Raw genomic sequence first — 23,878 nt, forward strand, 5'->3', positions numbered from 1 at the left:
TTCAGGAGAGTGGTACACTGACCAAATGCTTCTCCATATCTGGAGCCACTGACACCTATCGGCTCAAGATGACACGGCGGTCGGTCGGCACCGCTGGACCTACTGAGACCTGTTCGGACGGGCAGATAGACGCAACGTGACACAATATTTCTGCAGGGGACTTCCAAACACTTGTTGAGTTCAGGCCACGTCGAGTTGCCGGGCAAAAGCATGTCCGACACAATATTAAGAGGTATCTCATGACTCTTTTCACCTCGGTGTATTATTTTAGACAACTAATAAAGTTCTACTACTATATACATTATCAGACTGCAGACTGCCCGATGTATGTATGTTGATTTCGGTAGGACAAAACTCTTCGTATGCTGACTGTCGACAAAAGTTCTTTTGTACTATTTCACCTGTGGCAGTAATGGTACAACAGCGTTAATCGTGCTATCGGAGTTCATCCTGTAAACAATCGAAGTGCTTATGCAGAAAATAGCTGGAAAAAAATTCAGCAGCTACGATACAGGGCCCTATAACTGTATCCGAAATAAGATGAGCTTGTTATTAAAGAATCAATGATGAGTAATGTTACGATCAGTAAGACACTTTTGTTATTTTCTGGTAAACCTTCCGGGATGTAAGGTCGTGGTCCATGAAACTCTTCAGCTCCTAACGCTTCGTCCAGAGCTGCGCTGGATATCTTCAGAGGGGTGTTTCTCCTCCGGTGAGTCTTGCCGACTGACGGGTCGGACGTCTGAGAGCGACAACTTTTGTTATTGCTGTAGTGGCTTTAGAGAGCAACAACCTGCAGTCCGCAGATTACAAAAAATATGTACTCAAGTAAATGACGTAATTGCTTCTCCCACATCGCACGCTAGGAGGCATAATTGCTAGGCATATGCAGAAGAGCTAGAAGATGGTTGTTTAACAGAAAGCATCTGTAATCTCTTAAGGGGAAACAGCCCTGCAACTGCCACAATGTAGGTTACTCATTCCGTCAGATCTCGTGGAATGGAGTTTTTATTTTCGTTTACTTTAAGATAAGACGTTTTGCTACGCCACTTTCTGGAAAGACAGTAATATTCAGTCCCACATACGTGCAGTGTGCTGATCCGTTATAGAATTAACTACTTACAGCAACAGAAAACTCCAGAAATTATTTTATGCTACACTGCTGTAGTTAATTGCAAGACCTATGAATCAGAAGCAAACTAAAATATGAATAACGAAAACTAACTCCTCCCACTAACTTACACTGCACTGCAGTCTACAACAAAGTACAATTCGAACTGATCGAATATCGAAACTTTTTATCAATTCATAGTCCCTATTCATTTATGATCTCGGGAAAAAACTTTTTAAATGTCAATATGCTAAAATATCTCTCTCCCCTTCTCCCCAACATTGGCCTACCGAAATCATATAGTAATCCTATTGTTAGGTAGCTACTGCAGAAAACATTTTTGTTGTTGATACAGGTGCTGCTGATGTTAAGTTTTTCATTCACTCATTGAGGACGTCACCCGTGAGGTCTGTCCTTGATTTTCCGCTCGCAGATGGCGCTCCCTTCGTCTATCATATAGAGAGCCTATATACAGAGAGTGTTATAGTCTCCAAAATGGTTCAAATGGCTCTGAACACTATGATACTTAACATCTAAGGTCTTCAGTCCCCTAAAACTTAGAATTACTTAAACCTAACTAACCTAAGGACATCACACACATCCATGCCCGAAGCAGGATTCAAACCTGCGACCGTAGCGGTCGCGCGGTTCCAGACTGAAGCGCCTAGAACCGCTCGGCATCAACGGCCGGCGTTGTAGTCTCCCCATTGTCCTTGATTTTATTCAACATCTTTATCTTTCACTGCAAGATGGCCCTTGCGTCGCCTGTCCCTGAGTGTCTCTTTCTCCAGAGCATACAACAAATATTTTTCTGCTACCTACTTTTTTAGGTGGTTTGAAAGCAATTTATTAAACTTATAATTTCGTTTAGAAGCTGAGAAGACTACCTGCATTCTTATGACAAATACACGCAGCTGGCGAACGGAATTAGGTAATCATACAAATACAATCTACGTGTAAGGGTTTCACATTAAAACGAGATCTGTTTTTCGCCTAAAAGTAAAGAAAGGAAGCCCCAGATTATTAAATGGCATCTTTCGAGATCCCTCCCATCCCCCCCCCCCCCCCCACACACACACAAAAATCAGCAGCAAAAAGATAATAGCCACAGAGGTTTGGGCTTGGAAGGCGACTTTACGGCCAGAGGAGGAGCGACCATGAGTGAGTGACTTATTGACAGACCCGTCCTTCATCGATTGTGCCGTGCCGTTCAAAACAATTGGCGTGGACTGTCGTCGCGGCAGTGTGCTTCATAACGATAAGACTCACTCGTGTTCTGCTCAGTTGACGAATGATTTGCTTCGGCAGTTTAAGCGAGAAATTCTGAATATCAGCATACAGCCCGGAGTGATTACCATCTCCAAACCTTCTCCGAACTGAAGGATTGTTCGGGGAGAAAATACCATGGACATGACAAAGAACTGAAAGAGGACGTTAGTAACTGATTGTAAGATCAAGGAAAGCTTGTCAGCTCTGCGACAATTGCTTAAATTTGAATGGCGAAAAAGTAGAAAAACAGCTAAGAAGCCAAAATAAGACGTAAAATAAGTTTCCTTTCCACATCTTGAATAAAGTGTCAGAAGAAACAAATGTTCTTCACTTTTAGAATGACCCTCGCACTTTGTTATATTTCTGTTGGTGGACAACGCTCACGAACCGAATAGCGTGCTTGCTGCCAATTCGTTCAGCATCAGACGGCGTAGAACGGCCGACTATGACAAGGCGTTCAACAGTTACCTTGCTCTAACTTCCGTCACATTGAGTTGCCCAGTAGCCGCTAAGGTACATATTTTGTGAAAAGAAAACAAGGAAATACGTCCTCTACAAGAAGGAACATATTGTTAGATGTACTACATCAGTCTTTATTAATGACTCGTAAAATGTTTTCATCAATGCAGATTGCGTGGTGGACGTATATGGTATGCAAGAAACCACAGCCACAGTTCAGCCGCAAATCGACCAGCCTTTAGAAGAGGCGGGCGTCGAAAACAAAATTCAGGGCTTTCTGCACTATGAGCTTGAATTAACTGTCCAATTAGTTAAAGTTGCTCGCACTTTTAAAGCATTTTTTGTGCGATAATGAGATATAATGGTTGCAAAATTGTCCTGCAAAATGCAATATCACGGTTTATCGTACTATTTATCACTTGCAGTCAACAGTATCATTTTTGGCCTTTACTAATGAGCGGAGGAAAAGTAATACTTTTTTTGCATTAACAGATCACTTGATACATGTACAAGATGCATATCAGAATGTTAGGAGCGCCTACAGAATGCAAAAAAGGAGATATCAGTAGTTCCTAGTGAACATTAACAATATCTTAAGTGTACAGTGAAATATTGTGGAAACATGAGCCACTCAAATCGAAGAAAAGAGTATAACTGAGATCTACAATTCCCCTGAACCATGCAGTGCTTATCAGTACCGCGCCGTTCGTACTGTGCAAATATCTCGGCATATTGTACAGGAATTATTTGAACAGTTCCTCCTCTTAGAGTTCCGATCTGACACATTGCGATTATTACCAACACTCGTGAAATAACTTGCTTCTCAAGCTTTAGCAAACTGTTTACTGTTGAAAACTTTCATTGAACTGACAGACTATTCAAGATGGAGAAACTCTGTACATATAGTTGAATATTTCTTGTTAGTCTGGTATCATCACCAGCTAGGATTGATAGAGGACATAGAATAGATCCAAAGAAGAGAAGCACATCTCGTTATTGGTTCATTTAGTACGCACGAAAGCATCACGGACATACTCAGTCAAGTCCAGTGGCAGACGATGCAAGAGGCGTTCAGCTTCACCTTATGGTCTACTATTAAAATTCCGGGAGTGTGCATTCCCACAAGCGTCAGCCAATATATTGCTTCCTCCTACATACACTATGTGATCAAAAGTGTCCGGACACCTGGTTGAAAATGACTTACAAGTTCATAGCGCCCCTATCGGTAATGCTAGAATTCAATATTCTGTTGGCCCACTCTTAGCCTTGATGACAGCTTCCACTCTCGCACTCATACATTCAATCAGGTGCTGGAAGGTTATTTGGGGAATGGCAGCACATTCTTCACGGAGTGCTGCACTCAGAAGAAGTATCGATGTCGGCGGTCGGTGAGGTCCGGCGTTCCAAAATATCCCAAAGGTGTTCGTTAGTATTCAGGTCAGGACTCTCTACAGGCCAGTCCCTTACAGGGATGTTACTATTGTGTAACCACTCTCTCACCGGCCGTGCATTATGAACTGGTGTCCGAACGTGTTGAAAGATTCAATCGCCATCCCCGAATTGCTCTTCAACATTGGGAAGCAAGAAGGTGCTTAAAACAAAGATGTAGGCCTGTGCTGTGATAGTGCCACGCAAAACAACAAAGGGTGCTACCCCCCTCCATGAAAAACAAGACCACACCATAACACCACCGCCTCCGAACTTTACTGTTGGCACTACACATCCTGACAGATTACGTTCACCGGGCATTCGCCATACCCACACCCTGCCATCGGATCGTCACATTGTGTACCCTGATTCGTCGCTCCACACAAAGTTTTTCCACTGTTCAGTCGTCCAATGTTTACGTTTCTTACACCAAGTGAGGCGTCGTTTCGCAATTACTGGCGTGATGTGTGACTTATGAGCAGCCGCTCGACTATGAAATCCAAGTTTTCTCACCTCCCACCTAACTTTCGTAGTACTTGCAGTGGATCCTGATGCAGTCAGGAATTCCGGTGTGATGGTCTGGTTAGATGTCTACCTATTACACACTACGACCCTCCTCAACTGTCGGCGATCTCTGTCAGTTAACAGACGAGGTCGGCCTGTATGCTTTTGTGCTGTGCGTTTCCCTTCACGTTTCCACTTCACTATCACATCAGAACAGTGGACCTAGGGATGTTTAGGAGTGATGAAATGTCGCATACATACGTATGTCACAAGTGACACCCAATCACCTGACCACGTTCGAAGGCAGTCCGGAACCGCGGGACTGCTACGGTCGCAGGTTCGAATCCTGCCTCGGGCATGGATGTGTGTGATGTCCTTAGGTTAGTTAGGTTTAAGTAGTTCTAAGTTCTAGGGGACTGATGACCACAGAAGTTAAGTCCCATAGTGCTCAGAGCCATTTGAACCACGTTTGAAGTCCGTGAGTTCCGCGGAGCGCCCCATTGTGCTGTCTCAAGATCTCTAATGATTACTGAGGTCGCTGATACGGAATACGTGGCAGTAGGTGGCAGCACAATGCACCTAATATGAAAAACGTATGTTTTTTGGGATGTCCGGATACATTTGATCACACAGTGTATATCCTGCAAAAGACCATGAAAACAAAGTTAGAGATATTCGTTCTTTCCGAGATCCATAAATGACTGGAACAGGAAAAGGGCGAGGTGACAGTCGTACACAAATTCCCCTCCGCCACTCTCCGAGAGATGGCTTGAGGAGTACAACCGCAGATGTAGAAGGGGCTCGTTCCATTGTCACGAACTTCAATGAACAGAGGGTAGCTAGTTAGCAAAATTAGTTTAAAGTATGTGTGCTGTTGTAATAACAAGTCTTTCTTCAGTAAACGCAACTTGTCAGCACGAAGGATTTCTCTACCTGACTGCTTAATAGTGTGTTTACGGATGTTCTCCCGGAAGCAGATCACTATTTAAATGCAACATTATTGGATAGCCACATTAGAATAGTCTCCGCCTGTTCACAACACTTAGTCCGTTCGTTGCTGTTACGAAAATTCTTCGTGTCGAAGTTCTACAAAGAAGTCTGCAGCTGTCTGTAGCTCACAATAATAAACATTGTATCATAGTAATAACAACAATAATAGCTGCTGAAATACATAACACTGTAGTAGTATTACGACCCACTAATCACTAAGGTGGTGCGTTCATTTTGTATAATAGATATTATCAATAAAGATTTAAAAAAAAAAGAAAAAGAAGTGATCCATGCAGCTATGTGGGGCAACAGCTGTGCTCGCATAGCTCAGGCAGTATAAGCAGTGTCCATTCTCAGCAAGTACTGTGTTACATACAGCATGCAGCGAGACAACAACATCGAGTTTGGAACTAATGTACACGCCACAAACACGCAGACGAATCATTCGTATTTGTGGAGAGATAATTAGACACGCAAAAGAATGATTTCTCTTCGCGGAGAGGCAATGTTTTTCACATGAGTGTTATACAATGGGCGTTAAAACATACTTTAAAGAAAAGAAACGTTTGTTTCATTAGAACGTAATAATTGTAGAAACAGTCATTAACATGCAGCGTTTGTTTCTAAACAGGTCTATACAAAAATGCAGTAGCAATGAGTGGAACGGCGTTAAGCCCATGGGCCTTCTCCAGGAACGCAACAGACAGATCAGTACGCTTCGCAGAGTACCTGGGACACCCCGTCAAGAACTCATCTGATCTTGTAGACTTCTTCAAAACTATTAATTCGAGCACTCTTGTGGTGAACATCAATAACGCTCTTTCGGATGAGGTAAGTGCTAGTAGTAACAATAGTAGTTTTATTCACCCGTAGATCACCTTTTACTAGAATATTGGACATGTCTTGGTATTACAATTTTAGAGTATAAGGGGCGTTCAAAAAGGCGTGATCCGGAGTCTTTAATGCGTAAACAGGTGACAGAAGGGTAATATCATGGCGTGTGTAAAGAGGTGTGGTTCCGACCAGGGCGTGTAAGTCACAGCCCGTCGCTGGAGGGCACGCTTGTACGCCACGTGACTATACAGAGCTAGCAGCAGCATGCATCAGTCGTCCAACGCTGCCATGGAGGCGTCAAAAGAAGTGCTAAGAGGTGTTGTTCTGGAAGGAGTGGGACGAACGGACATTCATCGACGAATGTCACAGTTGTGCGGCAAACACTGCATGACCCTTGCAAGTGTCAAGGTGTGGCACAAGGGCTTGAAGGAAGGACCGGTGTTGTTAGTCGATGATGCACGGTCTGGAGCACCACAGTGCATTACCGATCACAATGTCCAGCTGGTTCTCGCCCACCGTCCATACAGTCCGGACCTCTCTCCCAGTGATTACGCCATTTTTGGTCCCCTTAAAAAGGCTCTGAGGGGCACGACGTCCAGCTGTTGTTGCGGAACTGGTTAACATCGCTGCCCTTGGAATTTTATGAGACAGCCATTCACCTTGTGTCACAGTGGGACAAGTGTCTCAACAGCCAGGGTCAATACTTCTGACATAGAGGTACTGGTTTCTGTAATTACGCCTCCGGCTCGTTTCGTTTTGAACGCCCCGTATAATGGAAATAAAGTAATACACATATACAGACATTTACATATCTACAGCTCTAGTATGACAAAGATGGGACAGGTAGTCGGTCGCAGTCTTTCAGAGCAGGAACCATCGCGGCGCTTGTCTGAAGTAATTTAGGGAAACCATGAGAAATTTGAATCAGTATGGACTGTTACATACTGATGACAGAAGTCTGAGGGCATACTATGCTACTGACTTCCTGTTTGCAAGTACCTTTGTGCGCTCATACCATTTAACAGATAATCGGCATTGATTCCTAGAAATTTTGGATTTGTTACACATACTAATAAGGTGCCATCTACACTTAATGTAACAGAATCATTTATCCTCTTCAAACTGAAATTCATTGCAGAAGTTTTCTTTATGTGCAATGTCACTTTATTTCTTATTGACGAACTGTAAGCACCTTAAGGATTTACCTTCCTTTTCGGCACGGAATTCTCTTGGTTTCTCAGTGACTATAGCATTGCTGTCATCATTAAAGAGAAGTTTTGGCCCGTTACTGACACTAACGGCGAAGTCGTTGATGTATATCAATAACAATAATGATCCTATAATGCTATTCTGAATGAAACCTATATTAATGTGTTTTGGTTGTGATAAATGTTTCACTAAAACTGTAGGCTTATTTGAAGTACGCGTCATTCTACTTTTTTTTATCCTATCTGCTAGTTACGCTCGGAACTAGTCATTAGCTAGCCCTCTTATCCCTAATGCTTATTAGGTAACCCCCAAGGCTGTAAATCGAGAACTGTGTTCCAATGGCTAATGCACTAATTTCATTTTCTGGTAAGCAAGGTTCAGATTCCTGTCTAGTTACCTAGATTTTGTGGTTTCCCTGTGTCACGGCAGTCCAACAACGGTGCGACTCCTACAGAAGGCTTGTCGTTGACTTCGTTCCCCATCTTTTTGCGACTGTGTTTGTGTTCGTGTCTATAGAGTACACAGCCTATGTAAAGTTAATCCCCAAATGTCTTTTCTTGCCTTCGTTGCGAAACTGTAGTGTCTGAAAGGCAAATAATGCACATAACAATTTCAAAAAGTAAGTTACACATGTCGCCTCGCACTAAGACCATGGCGAAACAATAGAGGGGCGTTTTCAAAAGAGAGTACATCTTATGGGTTTCCTACTGATACATTTCTGCTGCGGTATGGATAGCAAGTGCATGAGCGTGTGCAACTGAAATGGCGCACCAACGGAAACGTACTGCAAAGCTGAAGTACGAGGGACAGGCCGATTTTTGTGGGCAAAACGTCTAAATTGCCGATTCAGCATGAAAGTCTGGCGGTACAATAAAGAAACTCAGTGGTGCGGCCGGCCATAGCGGAATCGTGCCAACAAACTTACGAATGCCGCACAGACGTGGCTGATGCTGAGCAGGAATGAAGGCCATCGACATCCACTGTAGACGAGAATATGTAGGCAACGGGGGAAGTGCATCTGACGGCAAAGAGATTTTCCAATAATGGGGACGTTCACACAGCGGTTCTCGAATGGCTCCGCGACCAAGGAGCGGGTTTGTATCGTCCAGGATTTGAACGACTGGTAGAAAGTTGCGACCGTTGTTTACAGAGATTTAGTGACTAAGTTGAAAAATAATACCTATCTGTGCCTCTTTGAAGTGTAATGCGGCATTCAATAAAAATTACGTGGCCTGCCATAGTAATGTGCATTATAATAATGAGTGCTTTTGACGAGGGATTTCAAACTGATTCCGTCTATCTAGATCTCCAGAAGACTTTTCACACTGTATCACGCAAGCGGCCTGCAGTGAAACTTCGTGCTTATGGAATATCGTTTCAGTCATATGACTGGATTCGTAATTTCTTGTCAGAGAAGTCACAGTTCGTAGCAATTGACGCAGTCATCGAGTCAAACAGAAGTAATTTCTGGCGTTCCCCAAAATAGTGTTATGGACCCTCTGATGTTCCTTAGCTTTATAAACTATTTAGCAGACAATCTGAGCAGCCGTCTTAGGTTGTTTGCAGATGATGCTGTCGTTTATTTATTTATTTACACGTCAAGTTCCGCAAGGCGAAACCGACGAGCAAATTTCCAAGGTCATGGAACGTGTCAGTACATGAAATTACAACATAAAAGTAATAACATATAAAAATAAAATGTTTATGATCCCAAAAAAAGTCAAGCCATATGTTTAAGTAAACGCAATCAACAATACAACAAGAATCAGCTTAATTTTTAAAGGAACTCCTCGACAGAGTAGAAGGAGTGACCCACGAGGGAACTCTTCAGTTTCGGTTTGAAAGCGGGTGGATTACTGCTAAAATTTTCGAATTCTTGTGGTAGCTTATTGAAAATGGATGAAGCAGTATACTGTACACATTTCTGCACAAGAGTTAATGAAGTCCCGATCCAAATGCAGGCTTGATTTCTACCGAGCATTAACTGAGTGAAAGCTGCTTATTCTTGGGAACAAGCTAATATTGTTGACAAGAAATGACAGGAAGGAATGTATATATTGAGAGGCCAAAGTCAAAATACCCATACTCGTGAACAGGGGTCGACAAGAGGTTCGTGGACTTATTACGCCACTCATTGCCCGAACCGCCCGTTTCTGAGCCAAAAATATCCTTTTAGAATGGGAAGAGTTACCCCAAAATATAATACCACACGACATAAGCGAATGAAAATAAGCAAAGTAGACTAATTTTCGTGTCGAACAGTCAGTTACTTCAGATACCGTTCGAATAATGAAAATGGCAGCAGTAAGTCTTTGAACAAGATCCAGAACCTGGGCTTTCCACGACAGTTTACCATCTATCTGAACACCTGGAAATTTGAATTGTTCAGTTTCACTAATCGTATGCTCATTCTGTGAAGTTAAAACGTCAGGTTTTGTTGAATTGCGTGTTAGAAACAGTAAACTGAATCTTACTGTGGTTTAGCGTTAGTTTATTTTCTACATGCCATGAACTTATTAACTGCACTATTTGAAACCGAGCCAATGTTGCACACACACCCTTCACTACCAAGCTAGTGTCATCAGCAAACAGAAATATTTTAGAGTTACCTGTAATACTAGAGGGCATATCATTTATATAAATAAGGAACAGGAGTGGCCGCAGCACTGTTCCCTGAGGCACAACGCATTTGAACGTACCCCACTCAGACCCCACTTCACAGCCATTCTCAACACTGTGAATAATGACATTTTCCTGTCTGTTGCTAAAGTAAGAGGTGAACCAGTCGTGAGCTGTTCCCCGTATTCCGTAATGGCCTAACTTCTGGAGCAATATTTTGTGATCAATGCAATGCAATGCCTTCACAAAAGAAGACGAACTAAATATTCCAGAATTCGAATCGAGAACAGCTGCCAACATGAGTAACGAAGAAGTAAATATCGTCGGAATAGTGAAACAACTTAAATCAATAAAAGCAAGTCTTCTGGTCCGGTCTGTACACCAATCAGGTTCCTTTCGGAGTATGCAGATGCATTAGCTCTAAACTTAACAATCATATACAACCGTTCGCACGACGAAAGTTCCGTACCCAGTGACTGGAAAGTTGCATAGGTCACACCAATATTCGAGAAAGGTAGCAGGAGTATTCCACTAAATTACAGGCCCATACCGTTAACATCGATATTCAGCAGGATTTTGGAACATATACTGTGTTCAAACAGTAAGAATTACCTCGAAGAAAACTGTCTATTGACACACAGTCAACATGGGTTTAGAAAACATCATTCCTGTTAAACATAACTAGCTCTTTATTCACATGAAGTGTTGAGTGCTATTGACAAGCGATTTCAGATCGATTCCGTATTTCTGGATTTGACACTGTACCACACAAGCGGCTTGTAGTGAAATTGCGTACTTATGGAATATCGTCTCAGTTATGTGACTGGATTTGTGATTTCCTGTCAGAGAGGTCACACCTCGTAGTAATTGGCAGAAAGTAATCGAGTAAAACAGATATTTCTGGCGTTCCCTAAGGTAGTGTTATAGGCCCTTTGCTGTTCCTTATCTATATAAACGATTTGGGAGACAATCTGAGCAACCGCCTTAGGTTGTTTCCAGATGACGCTGTCGTTTATCGACTGATAAAGTTATCAGAAGATCAAAATAAATTGCAAAACGATTTAGAGAAGATATCTGAATCGTGTGAAAATTGCCAGTTGAATCTAAATAACGAAAAGGGGGAGGTCATCCACACGAGTGCTAAAAGCAATTCGGTTACACGATAAATCAGTCTAATCTAAAAGCCGTAAATTCAACTAAATATCTAGGTATTACAATTACGAACATCTTAAATTTGGAGGAACACATAGAAAATGTTGTGGGGAAGGCTAACCAAAGACTGCGTTTTATTGGGAGGACACTTGAAAAATGTAACAGCTCTACTAAGGAGACTGTCTACACTTCGTTTGTCCGTTCTCTTTTTGGAATACAGTTGCGCGGTGTGGGATCCATACCAGATAGGGGTGACGGAGTACATCGAAAAAGTTCAAAGAAAAACAGCACGTTTTGTATTATAGCGAAATATGGGAGAGAGTGTCGCATAAATGATACAGGATTTGGGCTGGACATCATTTAAAAAAAGGTGTTTTTCATTGCGACGGAATCTCGTCACGAAATTCCTATCACCAACTTTCTCCTCCGAATGCGCAAATATTTTGTTGACACAGACCTACACTGGGAGAAACGATCACCACGATAAAATAAGGAAATCAGAGCTCTACGGAAAGATATAGGTGTTCTTTCTTTCCGCGAGCTATACGAGATTGGATTAATAGAGAAATGTGAAGGTGGTTCGATGAACCCTCTGCCAGGCACTTAAATGTGATTTGCAGAGTATCCATGTAGACGTAGATCACACGCCTTAGTTAAATCAAAAAACATGCCCAGCGTTCGTAACCTTTTGTTTAACTAATGCGTCCGCAGCTCGTGGTCGTGCGGTAGCGTTCTCGCTTCCCGCGGCCGGGTTCGATTCCCGGCGGGGTCAGGGATTTTCTCTGCCTCGTGATGACTGGGTGTTGTGTGATGTCCTTAGGTTAGTTAGGTTTAAGTAGTTCTAAGTTCTAGGGGACTGATGACCATAGATGTTAAGTCCCATAGTGCTCAGAGCCATTAACTAATCCAGTACCTCATAGAGAAAAGAGTATAGCATTTTCAGTTGTTAAGCGACTTCTAAATTTGTACATTAGATAGCAGACCGTGTGATATAAAACGATCAAGTATCCTTACATACACAGCCTTTTCAGAAACTTCAGCAAACACTGATGGCATGGAAACAGGTCTAAAATTGTCTACATTACCCCTTTCTCCTTTTTTATAAAGCAACTTTACTACTCAGTACTTTAATCGTTTAGGAAACTGACCATTCCTAAATGAAAAATTACAAATAAAGCTAATTACAGGGCTAACATGTACATCATTGTACTCCAATATTCTGCAAGCCACTCCATCATGTTCATGAGAGTCAATCTCGCCCTTGTCTGTAGCACAGAGGAGTATTTCAGACATCAATCTCGGAAAGGCATTTGCCAACAGTGTAATGTGATATCCTGTAGAAACTAAATTTTTATTTAATTTTCGTGTAACGATAATGAACATGTCATTCAGAATTATCTACCAAAATTTCACACGTTTGTTATTATAAATGCGATCCAAGTGCTTTTTTGATGATGCAACGATTGATGGTCCGCTCATTTTGCTGTTGACATAAAACGAGTTAGACGTATGTAAGCGACTGTTTCCCACATACAGGACTACCTAACCAAGCACATACTAATGGTTCGGGTTTGTCGCTTTGCATATGTACTGTGCGGCGGCAGGCAGTGGACATTCGTCCACCTGAAGGTGCAGTTTCGATGCGCAGGCTGTGGTCGTCACCAGCTGCCCGGCAGTATCCATCCGCCTGTCGAATGTGACTCATTAAATGTAGTCGAATGTTAACCTTTTATCAATGGCGGTCTGTAATCAGGTGGCAGCAGAGACAGAAAAGCTGTGCGCGACTTCGCTTTGCTGTCTGCTGTCGAGCAACTACAGACGCGCCTTTGATGAACGTTACCATTCGGATATACTAAACGAGTGCCATTCGACAGGTGCATGGATACTGCCACGTGGTTTCTGTCGCCAGAGTCGCTGTACTGCAGCTGCGCTTTTATGCTGTATTAATCGCTTGGAGCGAGAGGCGTGATCTGAGCAATTTCCTTTCCAATATGAATGCTTATTTTTTCCACAATGGTGGATGTCCTGGCAGCATTTATATAGTGAACATTAGAGACAGAAACGATCTTTGTCTTGGAAGAATATCTTTATCTTTCGTTCAAAAAGTGTTCATCACTGTACAACACGAACCGAACAACTGAGAGACGTGACAAACCATTGGTTTTTAACAGCAAGACGAAGGCTGTTCTCCTGGCACACTCCTTTCATTTCCTGTAAGAATAATTTTGGTCCACTTAACTGTAAATGGAACGTGTAACTCATGGAAACGAATGAAAGAAATTAAATAATTTTGCTTGTTTAATGCTGCTTGATCTGTGTAGTTATAAATTTAAGTCGCTGAAGTACGGCATATAGCAGGTACGTTTTTCATGTAAAGAGGATACCGCTTTATTTATCCCAATATTATTACGGTTTTTCGCGCTTTTCCCAACTCTTTCCAGAAGAATGCCAATATAATTGCCACTATTAGGCCATGGGTACCTCATTACGTGGTCACTGTTAAGACATGTAAATTGAAGTAACTTGTAATATTCCATATTTATTATTACTAATGTTGATAGAATTCTTATTATTATAATTACTGTCATTGCTGTTGCTACTAACGTTACAATTATTATTGTAGTTGGTGCGTATTTTTGTGGTGGTATTCTTTTCGTTCTGGAATTTCTTGCTCCCAATCTACGTTTTACCACGTTCTTTTGTTTTCTTTCAGTGAGTAGTGTGTGTCTCATACTGTGTTCTATGACATTGTGTCACTAAAACAGATGCACAGTTGTAGAACAATCAGATATATACACTCTGTTTTCTAGCAGCTACAATTTCTTGAAAATTTTCCGGATGCTATTAAAACGTTTACTAAATCTGTAGGGTCGTTGTTATAACTAATACCAGATCTGGCACAAAAGCTAAACAGTGGTAAGCGGAAGGTACAGCTCTATTCCCTGTTTGCAACTTAAACATGACAGTGCGTCGTAGGTTGCGTCGATGCTCTGAAAAATGGCCGCTGACGACAGCTAGCTAAAATTCACAGCACGATTTTCTCTCTCTCTCTCTCTCTCTCTCTCTCTGTCTCTCTCTCTCTCTGGTAACGCTATTAGCAACAAAAATAGAGGAAAGAATTACTTAGATCTTTAAAGTTCCTCTGCGTTTTCAGTTATTGCCACTGACGCCTGCTGTGTAAGAAAACAAGAGCAAGTGAACACCCTAACGTTCGGCACCTAGCGGATTTATCTGTTATTTTGCTTCGAATGCTGTTAAACGTAAGATACACTGAAGCGCCAAAGAAACTGGTATAGGCTTGAGTATTCAAATACAGCGATACATGAACAGGCATAATAGGGCGCTGTGTCTGGAGCAGTTGTTAGATCGTTTACTGCTGCTACCGTGGCATTTAAGTGGGTTTGAACATGGTGTTATAGTCGGAGAACGAGTGATGGTATACAGCATCTCCGAGGTAGCGATGAAGTGGGGATTTTCCCTTACGACCTTTATGAGAACATCAGGAATTCGGCAAAACATCAAATCTCCAACATCGGTGAGGCCGAAAAAGATCCTGCAAGAAAGGGACCAACGACGACTGAAGAGAATCGCCCAACGTGACAGAAGTGCAATCATTCCGCAAATTAATGCAGACTTCAATGCTGGGCCATCAACAAGTGTCAGCCTGCGAACCATTCAACAAAACATCGATATGGGTTTTTGGAGGCGAAGGCTCACTCATGTACCCTTGATGACTCCACGACTGCGCGACACAAAGCTTTACACATCGCCTGGGCCCGTCAACATCGACATTGGACTGTTGATGACTGTAAACATGTTGCCTGGTCGGACGAGTCTCGTTTCAAATTGTATAAAGCGAATGAAGGTGTACAGGTATGGAGACAACTTCATGAATCCATGGACCTGCATGTCAGGCCCCTGATACGTCTAGATACGACTGACATGTGACGCGTACGTAAGCGAACTGTCTGATCATCTGCATCCAAGGGTGTCCATTGTGCATTCCGACGGACTTGGGCAGTTCCGGCAGGAAAATGCGACACCTCACACGTCCAGAGTTGCTACAGAGTGGCTCCAGGAACACTCTTCTACACTTAAACACTTCCGCTGGCCACCAAACACCCCAGACATTAACATTATTGAGCATATCTGAGACGCCTTGCAATTGTTGTTCAGAGGAGTTCTCCACCCGCTCGTACCCTTGGGGATTTATGGACAGCCCTGGAGGATTCATGGTGTCAATTCCCCCTAGCACTACTTCAGACATTAGTCGAGTCCATGCCACGTCGTGTTGCATACTTCTGCGCGCTTGCTGGGGCCCTACATGATATTAGGCAGGTGTACCAGTTTCCTTGGCTCTTCAATGTAGACGCTGCGGTCTGAAATATACGGCACTCGAATCTGCCGCGCCACTGCTCCTGTAGACTCCGTGAAACTTGGCAAGAGCGTCGTGAGCACTCCTTCGGTTGTGCACATTTGAAGGAGCTTTTTTGCATGGGCGACTCACATGACGTAACTGCCTTATAGGCCAAATAATAGGGTCTTGGTAAACAACATCCACGGGTCACACTGTACACATCTAGCCCTTGCCGCGTAACCAGAAGCTTACGTCAGTGCCATCAGGTGCACAATGCGGCAGATTTTTATCCCCGTTCACTTGGCATAAATCCTGCAATCCTGCTAGATGATGGCACGCTTCTCAGATATGCTAATTCAGTCACTATATAGTAACATTAGATTGGAGATCAGTACACCTTAATGTTTTACTGACAATAAACATATTTTGTGGGTTTCTGAGTGAGTTATAGTATATTACATTATGAAATTTGTCACACAGTAATCCATTTGAGGCGCTGAGAATAGTAAGGGCCTAAAGCACATCAGCGTCAATTGTGTCAATGTAGCATTTATTCATGCTTCTGAAATCTGTTGATTTTATGACGAGTCAGTTTTATCAGTGCTGTGGGCCCACATTGTGTGTACTGAAATTCACGAAAAGCTATATCACTGTTTTTTTCTGATATTCACTTAAATGTTGGATCGAAGACGGTGTGCTTTTGGTCCTTATGGATCAATTGACCATGTTGGTATACGTTACTACTTGAGTAGTCTGTGTTTGGAATTTGTTGTTTATTGTGAGGAATCGGCTTTCGTGTGCAGAAATACGTTGAATCTATTTTAGATTATAACAGGAAAGTAAAGCTGTGAGGACAGGTCGTGAGTGGTGCTTGGGTAGCTCACTCGGCAGACCAATTGACCGCTACAGGCAAAGGTCCTGAGTTCGAGTCTCGATCCAGCACACAGCTTAATCTGTGAGGAATTTTCAAAAAAAAAAAAAAAACAAAAAAAAAATGGTTCAAATGGCTCTGAGCACTATAAGACTTAACATCTATGGTCATCAGTCCCCTAGAACTTAGAACTACTTAAACCTAACTAACCTAAGGACATCACACAACACCCAGTCATCACGAGGCAGAGAAAATCCCTGACCCCGCCGGGAATCGAACCCGCGAACCCGGGCGTGGGAAGCGTGAATTTTCATATTAGCGCACACTCCGCTGCAGAGTGGAAACCTCACTCTGGGAACAGTAAAGTAAATTACCAGGAGAAGTTAGCTACAAATGAACTAGGGTCACCGAGAACAGATCCTTTGATTGAGAGAGTGAAGAAATCAAATAAGCGTGACTTCAAGCGAACACTTGACAAGGAAGTGTACTGTTAGCTCATGTTGTTCTGTGGGTATAGCCCAAGAATATCTTATTTTCAACCGGGAAGCAAATTCTTGAACTAATAAATCTGTTAGGAATCATGTACATGTGTCTGAAGAAATGAGAAAGCATGAAAATTCTCATTTATACAAAAATGCGAAAGAGAAACTTACAAAATCTTACACATTATTTCGTTATCGCCCTAAACTGTACTTAATTATGTACAAAACTACAAAAATCCCCAGGAACAAATCTTTGTTTTGTCGGAGAACTTACGTGTCTTATTAATGTTATTATTTTTATTAGTGTTATTATTATTATAGGAAGTGCCTGTGGTTGCATAAAATGGCTCTGAGCACTATGGGACTTAACTTCTGAGGTCATCAGTCCCCTAGAACTTAGAACTACTTAAACGTAACTAACCTAAGGACATCACACACATCTGTGCCCGAGGCAGGATTCGAACCTGCGACCGTAGCGGTCGCGCGGTTCCAGACTGTAGCGACTAGAACCGCTCGGCCACCCCGGCCGGCTCTGTGGTTGCATAAACTTGTTGATAAGCTTAACTGCTATACAGCAGATGATATTAATTTCGCGTTCTCAAATGTATCTGAATGTTAACACCCTGAATGTATACTCACGAGTTGCGACTGGTTATTTCAGCAAGTGCCACACGGATCAAGACTAGAGCCGCTCTAGTACAGACTGCAAGACTGTCACATGCAAAGAAATCACACACTAACGGTGACAGCTGCATTTCTTCCCTTTTTTTGTGTATAATCCGAAATGACAGTTACGCCTCGGTACGAACAATTAGTGTATAACGTGTGGTTCTGTAATACAACCCCTGCACAGCCTTTTCATATATCACAATTGCAAGTAGTAAACTACATATTGCACGAAGTTAACACTGTGTATTGCTCTCTACTTCATATCGTAATCGTGTTATCTCAGCTTAGTAGACTTACGCCGTTCGACTTTAAATGTGTAATATGAGGTGACTGGATGTTTAAACATTGTATTGGAAGCAACTAGGATGCTACGATAAGGATAGCAAGAGACACTAAAACGCTACAAAAAATGACAAAATCTGGTCCAGAATGTCAATTGCTTCCTGCTCGAAATATAATCTGTTTCAAAAAGATTCATCCTGTTTCACAAGACTGTTTCACCTACGTTTATTAAGGCAGAAACTCGAGTTGAATTTAAACTTACGCTTAAGTCTACAAAGTTTTAGTTTAAAAATTTCATGGTGTATTTTTCACGTGCAGGCTTTGAGTACTTCTCGAAATTACGTTTAATATCAAAGTTATCATTCAGTGTTATCAGATATTTGATGAGGCCTCAAGCAGACGCCCAACACACTTCTAAATGACAGTCGTCTTCTAGCCATACTGTCCAGCATGTCGGGGATCATTGTAAAACACCGATGTAGCTATGCTGCGTCGCCCTTCATCCAAAGTTGTTGGAAGGGGAGGCAGATGGACGGACTGCATCACATTTCTCTACAACAACCAAAAAAAAGAAAAAATCGCTTACCTTGCCCTTAGGCGGCCGTTCCACGTTTGAGTAAATTCATTGTTATGAAATCCTTTTACGTACAGTATCAGTGGGGTGATGCTCCGTCTTGTGAGAAATTTAAATTTGCGGCTCATTCAGGCAGTTGTGTAAATGTCCATATCTCCAACATACGTAGCTAGGTAATTTCTGTAACTATCTTTTCCACAATAAAAAAGAAATATTATCGAGGAATGGCGCAAACACACAAAGCTTTGTAGAGTTTCCGTCTTGCTCCACTACGGTACGTGGCTCCTCTGGACTAGATGTTCTTACGAGTGTTGCCCGATCACTGAACAATATTCGCGAAAGAATTTCTTTCCTTCTATCTTCCAGCCCAGAATGAACTCACCAAAATCGACGCGTTGTTGTTTAATACCATCGTGAAGAGTTTTGCAATAAGTGAATCCTGATTCAAATGGTTCAAATGGCTCTGAGCACTATGGGACTTAACATCTGAGGTCATGAGCCCCCTAGAACTTAGAACTACTTAAACCTAACTAACCTAAGGTCATCACACACATCCATGCCCGAGGCAGGATTCGAACCTGCCACCGTAGCAGTCGCGCGGTTCCGGACTGAAGCGTCTAGAACCGCTCGGCCACCGCGGCCGGCTAAGTGAATCCTGAATGGTTGAAAAAGAGTGCCCCGAAACGCACCAGGAATAATTTTAGGAACGGGCATTTCTCAGCTGGCACGACGAGTGGAACTCGGTGGACTACAAAAATTCTGTTGATAACGCTGTACGTGTTGGACGAGCACCCGGGGGTGACTTGTGTAATACGTTTCACACAAACTACCAGAAACTGCTGGTGCCAGCGTCGAACTCTTTAAGCTGAAGTAGGGCAGTAGCTAACTCTGCACAGTTGTAACTGAATTACACCTGGTGAAACGGAGAAGGCGAAACGCCTATTGATGCAGTGCTATCGCCATGTGGACCCGACGGGTTTCGGCTTGTTAAAATTTACCGAAGACATAGCCTTGTGAAATCAAATGAGCATCTTTCTCACAGCCCCGTAGAATAATTTTCGTAAACGTGATTTTCTTTTTAGTGGAGAAGAAGGCAGTATAATACTATTATGGCATATTAAAAGTATAAATTCAATGAAAAAATGATGTACATCAATAACTTATTTTGTAGTACTAAAATCTTGGATAAAAGACCAGTTTTTACATTCGAATTTTTATTTTCGTGACTAATATGTAATATTTTTGTGAGCACCGATCCCTTTGAAAGTTAACCGAGACCACGCTCAGCACGGATGAAATTAATGAGTATCTAGTGCGGAATACAACACGTGACATGTATACTAGTATCATAAGCGAGGTCTCACTTTCACAAATAACGGAAACCACCTTCTACTATTTATCACACTACTGGCGTGTATCGTGATTGATATTCTTCCTCTTATGTAATGCCGCAGCTATAGGCAAGTTATTTGTTCCACATGAAACAAAGAAACCAAAACAGTCACAATAGGCCTTAAAGGAACTACGGTACCGACCGGCCGCCGTGTCATCCTGAGCCCTGAGGCTTCACCGGATGCAGATACCAAGAGGCATGTGGTCTGTGCACCACTCCCCCGGCCATTGTCAGTTTTTGTGACCAGTGCCGATACTCCTCGATCAAGTAGCTCGTCAACTGGCCTCGCAAGGCCGCAGTTAGCCTCACAAGGGCTGAGTGCACGCCGATTGCTAACAGCACTCGGCAGACCCGGACTGTGGCCCATCCAGGTGCTAGCTGAGGCTGGCAGCGCTAAACTTCGGTGACTGGACGGGAACCGGTGTTACCAATGCGTCAGGGCCGTAATTTCTTCCACATTCAAGATTTATGTAATGTTACAGGTTTAACTGCAGATCGTCCAATGCGTTCATCTATGTTGCGATTCACACAGGACAGACCGTCCACGGCGGCACTGTGATAAGGCACTGGACTGGCGTCTCGGAGGAGTTATGTTCAGATCCCCGTACGGATATAATTGTTTTCCTTAGTCGATTCAGGTGAATGCTTGCGTGATTTATTTGGAAAGGTCCCTACCGTTTCTCTAACCGATACATTCTCTTTCCCATTATGTTGCACTTCTTTTATGACCTTGTCGTCGACTGATCATTCCTTCCTCTTTCGCACGAATCAGGATAAAACAGTCTTATACTGATTTTTAATACCTTTACATATATTATGTTGACGACAAGTAGTCCGAAGCAAATAATATTACAGTGGCTACGAAACTCGTTGTCCCATTTGAATCGAACACTCTCAACACGACAGCCCTAAAAAGAGTATGAGTAGATCTTTTCGGTAGATCTGCCTGATACTTGAGTTATGTTACTGTGCAACAAAAAACGAAATTCCATCGACACAGACGCCGTTTGTGTCTAACGTCAAGAGCTTTTAACCGTGCACTCGGACCACTCAGTTGACTGGTAAAAGGGAGGATCAGGAGAAAATATTTTCTGTATTATATTATAATTACCGACTAATCTCATGTCAAGCGTTCAAAAAGAATCATCTAGTAAGACAGATTTACAGTTTCTTGTTATTTATCACAAATAATTAGTTGTACAACTGCACATCAAACACAAATATTGATTACAAGTTATTCAAAATACTGTAGAGGGATCGGTACAAACATTAGACAAACAAAATACCATGACACTTCAACGATGGTTACAAAGACATTCAGTGCTACGCCACGTGAATTAAATTGGAATTTTAACAGACATTATGTATCATAAACCACTGCACAGTGATCCACAATATTATCATTTTGAAATTGTGTGATTATAAGACGTAAAAATGATTTTTATGTTGTTCTGATATTGATACTTACGAAACTGTTAACAAAGTATACAAATTTTCATTATTTCCGGTTCTAGCAAATTTCTTTGACCTCTGAGGTGGGCTGGAACTTGTTTATGTATTTATAGTTATATTAGTTTGCTACGTATGTGAGTGGAATAGTAACAACGTGTGCTTTGTTTGTGTCACAGGACCGACTGAGCTTATTCACGTGTGTTTGGGCGCCCAGCGTCGAACCGGAACACGAGTCGGCGTTCCTGACGGAGGAGCCGTGGAAGCTGGTGGCCGAGGGCCGCTACAACCTCGTCCCCTACATGTCCGGCGTCACCGACCTAGAGCAGTTAGCGCAGACCCAGCGTAAGGAACAGCAGAGCAGGAAAATAACGGCTTCGAATGTCTTAAGAGCTAGTGCAAGATACTGCAATTCTAGTTTACCTAAATTGTTAAGGCATTCGTGGCCACTTGTTGACAAACTGCGTAATTGCCTCTGTCTCGGGTTCTTCTGCCGACGTTCGTCTGATGATTTTGCTGGCTGGCATTTTCAAAGCTTCACCCTCCATTGCCGTGGTGAATTGGAACCGAGCTCGCGGCCGCAGACTGTATGCACCTGGCGCGCCAACGTCTGAAGGCTTCTCCGCGGTCATTTCCGGTGTGGTTCTCCTCTTGCTACCTGCGACGGTCATTCGCTGCAGTACGGGAAGCCAGGATCCGTTTACCTTAAGGCTTTCTTCTTTCTTGTTGAAGCTATTCCCGTGTTTGAGTATTTGTACAGCTTCTCTGAACAAGGGGGTGTGATAGTGCTTCTCTACAGACAGAACGTCAGTGTCGGTGAATTTTATTACATGGTGGTCTCACTCAGCGCGTGCTCTTCCACGGCCGATTTCTCCACCTGCCACAACTTGCAATGTCGCTTATGTTCTTTGATCCTGGTGTTGATTGATCGTCCAGTCATTCCGACATAAACTCTTCCGCATGTGCATGGTAAGCTGTATATTCCCGACATTGCAATTCGGTCCCTTTCATCCTCTGCCGATATAAGACATTCTTTGATCTTCCTTGTCGGTCTGAAAATTGTCTGTACGCCGTGCAATATACGGCTAATTCTGTCCATCAGTCTGAGAATATATGGCAGAAAGGCCGTACCCGAGATGCCCATACGCACACGATGTCTATTACTGAAGCTTCTTCCGGTCTGTCGAAGATAAAAATGGGGGAACTGTCACAACAAATCTCGTAAATTCCTGATTTTTCAAGGTCTAAGCTGGTAATTTTTGTGCTGTGGATAATGTGATGTTGGAAAGAGTTACTGGTGCAGAAACGTATTTGACCCGCTGTCCTTTGAAAAGACAGGCATCTTCGTACGAGATTGTGTTTAGGAGGAGAATGGGTGCAAATAATTACGTTGCTGGTGGTTGCGAATTTACTGCGCATGATTTACCATATTTAATTTTATTGTATTGTTGGTGAATTATTTGTAGCTTGTAGCCATTATTTGTAGCTACAGTTTTGATAGTATTGATTTATTTCTCCTTGACAGATGGACTAAGAGGAATGTTATGTATATGGTTTAACAAGGATCTGAAATAAGCCATTTTGTGCTGTGTTGAGTGGCATGGAAAATTATTTAGTATGACATCTGTGGTGATGGGTTTTCTGTAAATTTCGAAGGCATGCTTTTAATTCAACTTTTTTATTCTAAGCTTAAGAAAACTGAAACCTTCGTCCTGTTTGATGTACGAAAGCGAATTTCATATTGGGGTATATGTTACTCGTGCTATCTGCAAATGATTCTATTCCATCTACTGTACCACTGAACAAGATGATTGTGTCACCAACATACGTTTTGCAATAAATTAGTTCATCTTTCAAACTGGTATTGGCCCTGAAAAATTTATTTTCCAAATGGGTAACGTAAATATCAGTTAGAAGACCAGCAAGACTGCTTCCCGTTAGTAGACCGTCTAGCTGCGTATGATTTCCTTTTGGAATGCGAGATAGTTCCGTAGTACAGTTTACTTTCAACAACTCTGTGAGTTCATATATCTGTGCCTTGCAAAGCTGCTTGTTTTTTTCTTAAAATGTACTGAGTCGTTTCAATAGTTTCATGGACAAGTATATCCGTGCACAGGTTCACTATGTTGACTGATGCAAATCTGTCACTGTATGGTATGGGGACATCACTTATGACTTTAATAAACTCTTGGGGATGTCTGATGGAAAAATTGTCATCAAATTTGC

General features: G+C 42.4%; 1 protein-coding gene across 1 annotated transcript in view; it reads left to right on the forward strand.

Annotated features, from left to right (window-relative positions):
- The window catches only part of LOC124776614 (esterase FE4-like), a 219,884-nt gene that overhangs the window by 170,682 nt on the left and 25,324 nt on the right, over positions 1-23,878 (forward strand). The window contains exons 8-9 of the mRNA XM_047251697.1: positions 6,393-6,592; positions 21,832-21,997. Coding sequence (XP_047107653.1) covers positions 6,393-6,592; positions 21,832-21,997 — 366 coding nt within the window. The remainder of the gene's footprint in view (positions 1-6,392; positions 6,593-21,831; positions 21,998-23,878) is intronic.

The sequence above is a fragment of the Schistocerca piceifrons genome, chromosome 2, assembly GCF_021461385.2.
Source record: "Schistocerca piceifrons isolate TAMUIC-IGC-003096 chromosome 2, iqSchPice1.1, whole genome shotgun sequence".
NCBI lineage: Eukaryota > Metazoa > Arthropoda > Insecta > Orthoptera > Acrididae > Schistocerca > Schistocerca piceifrons.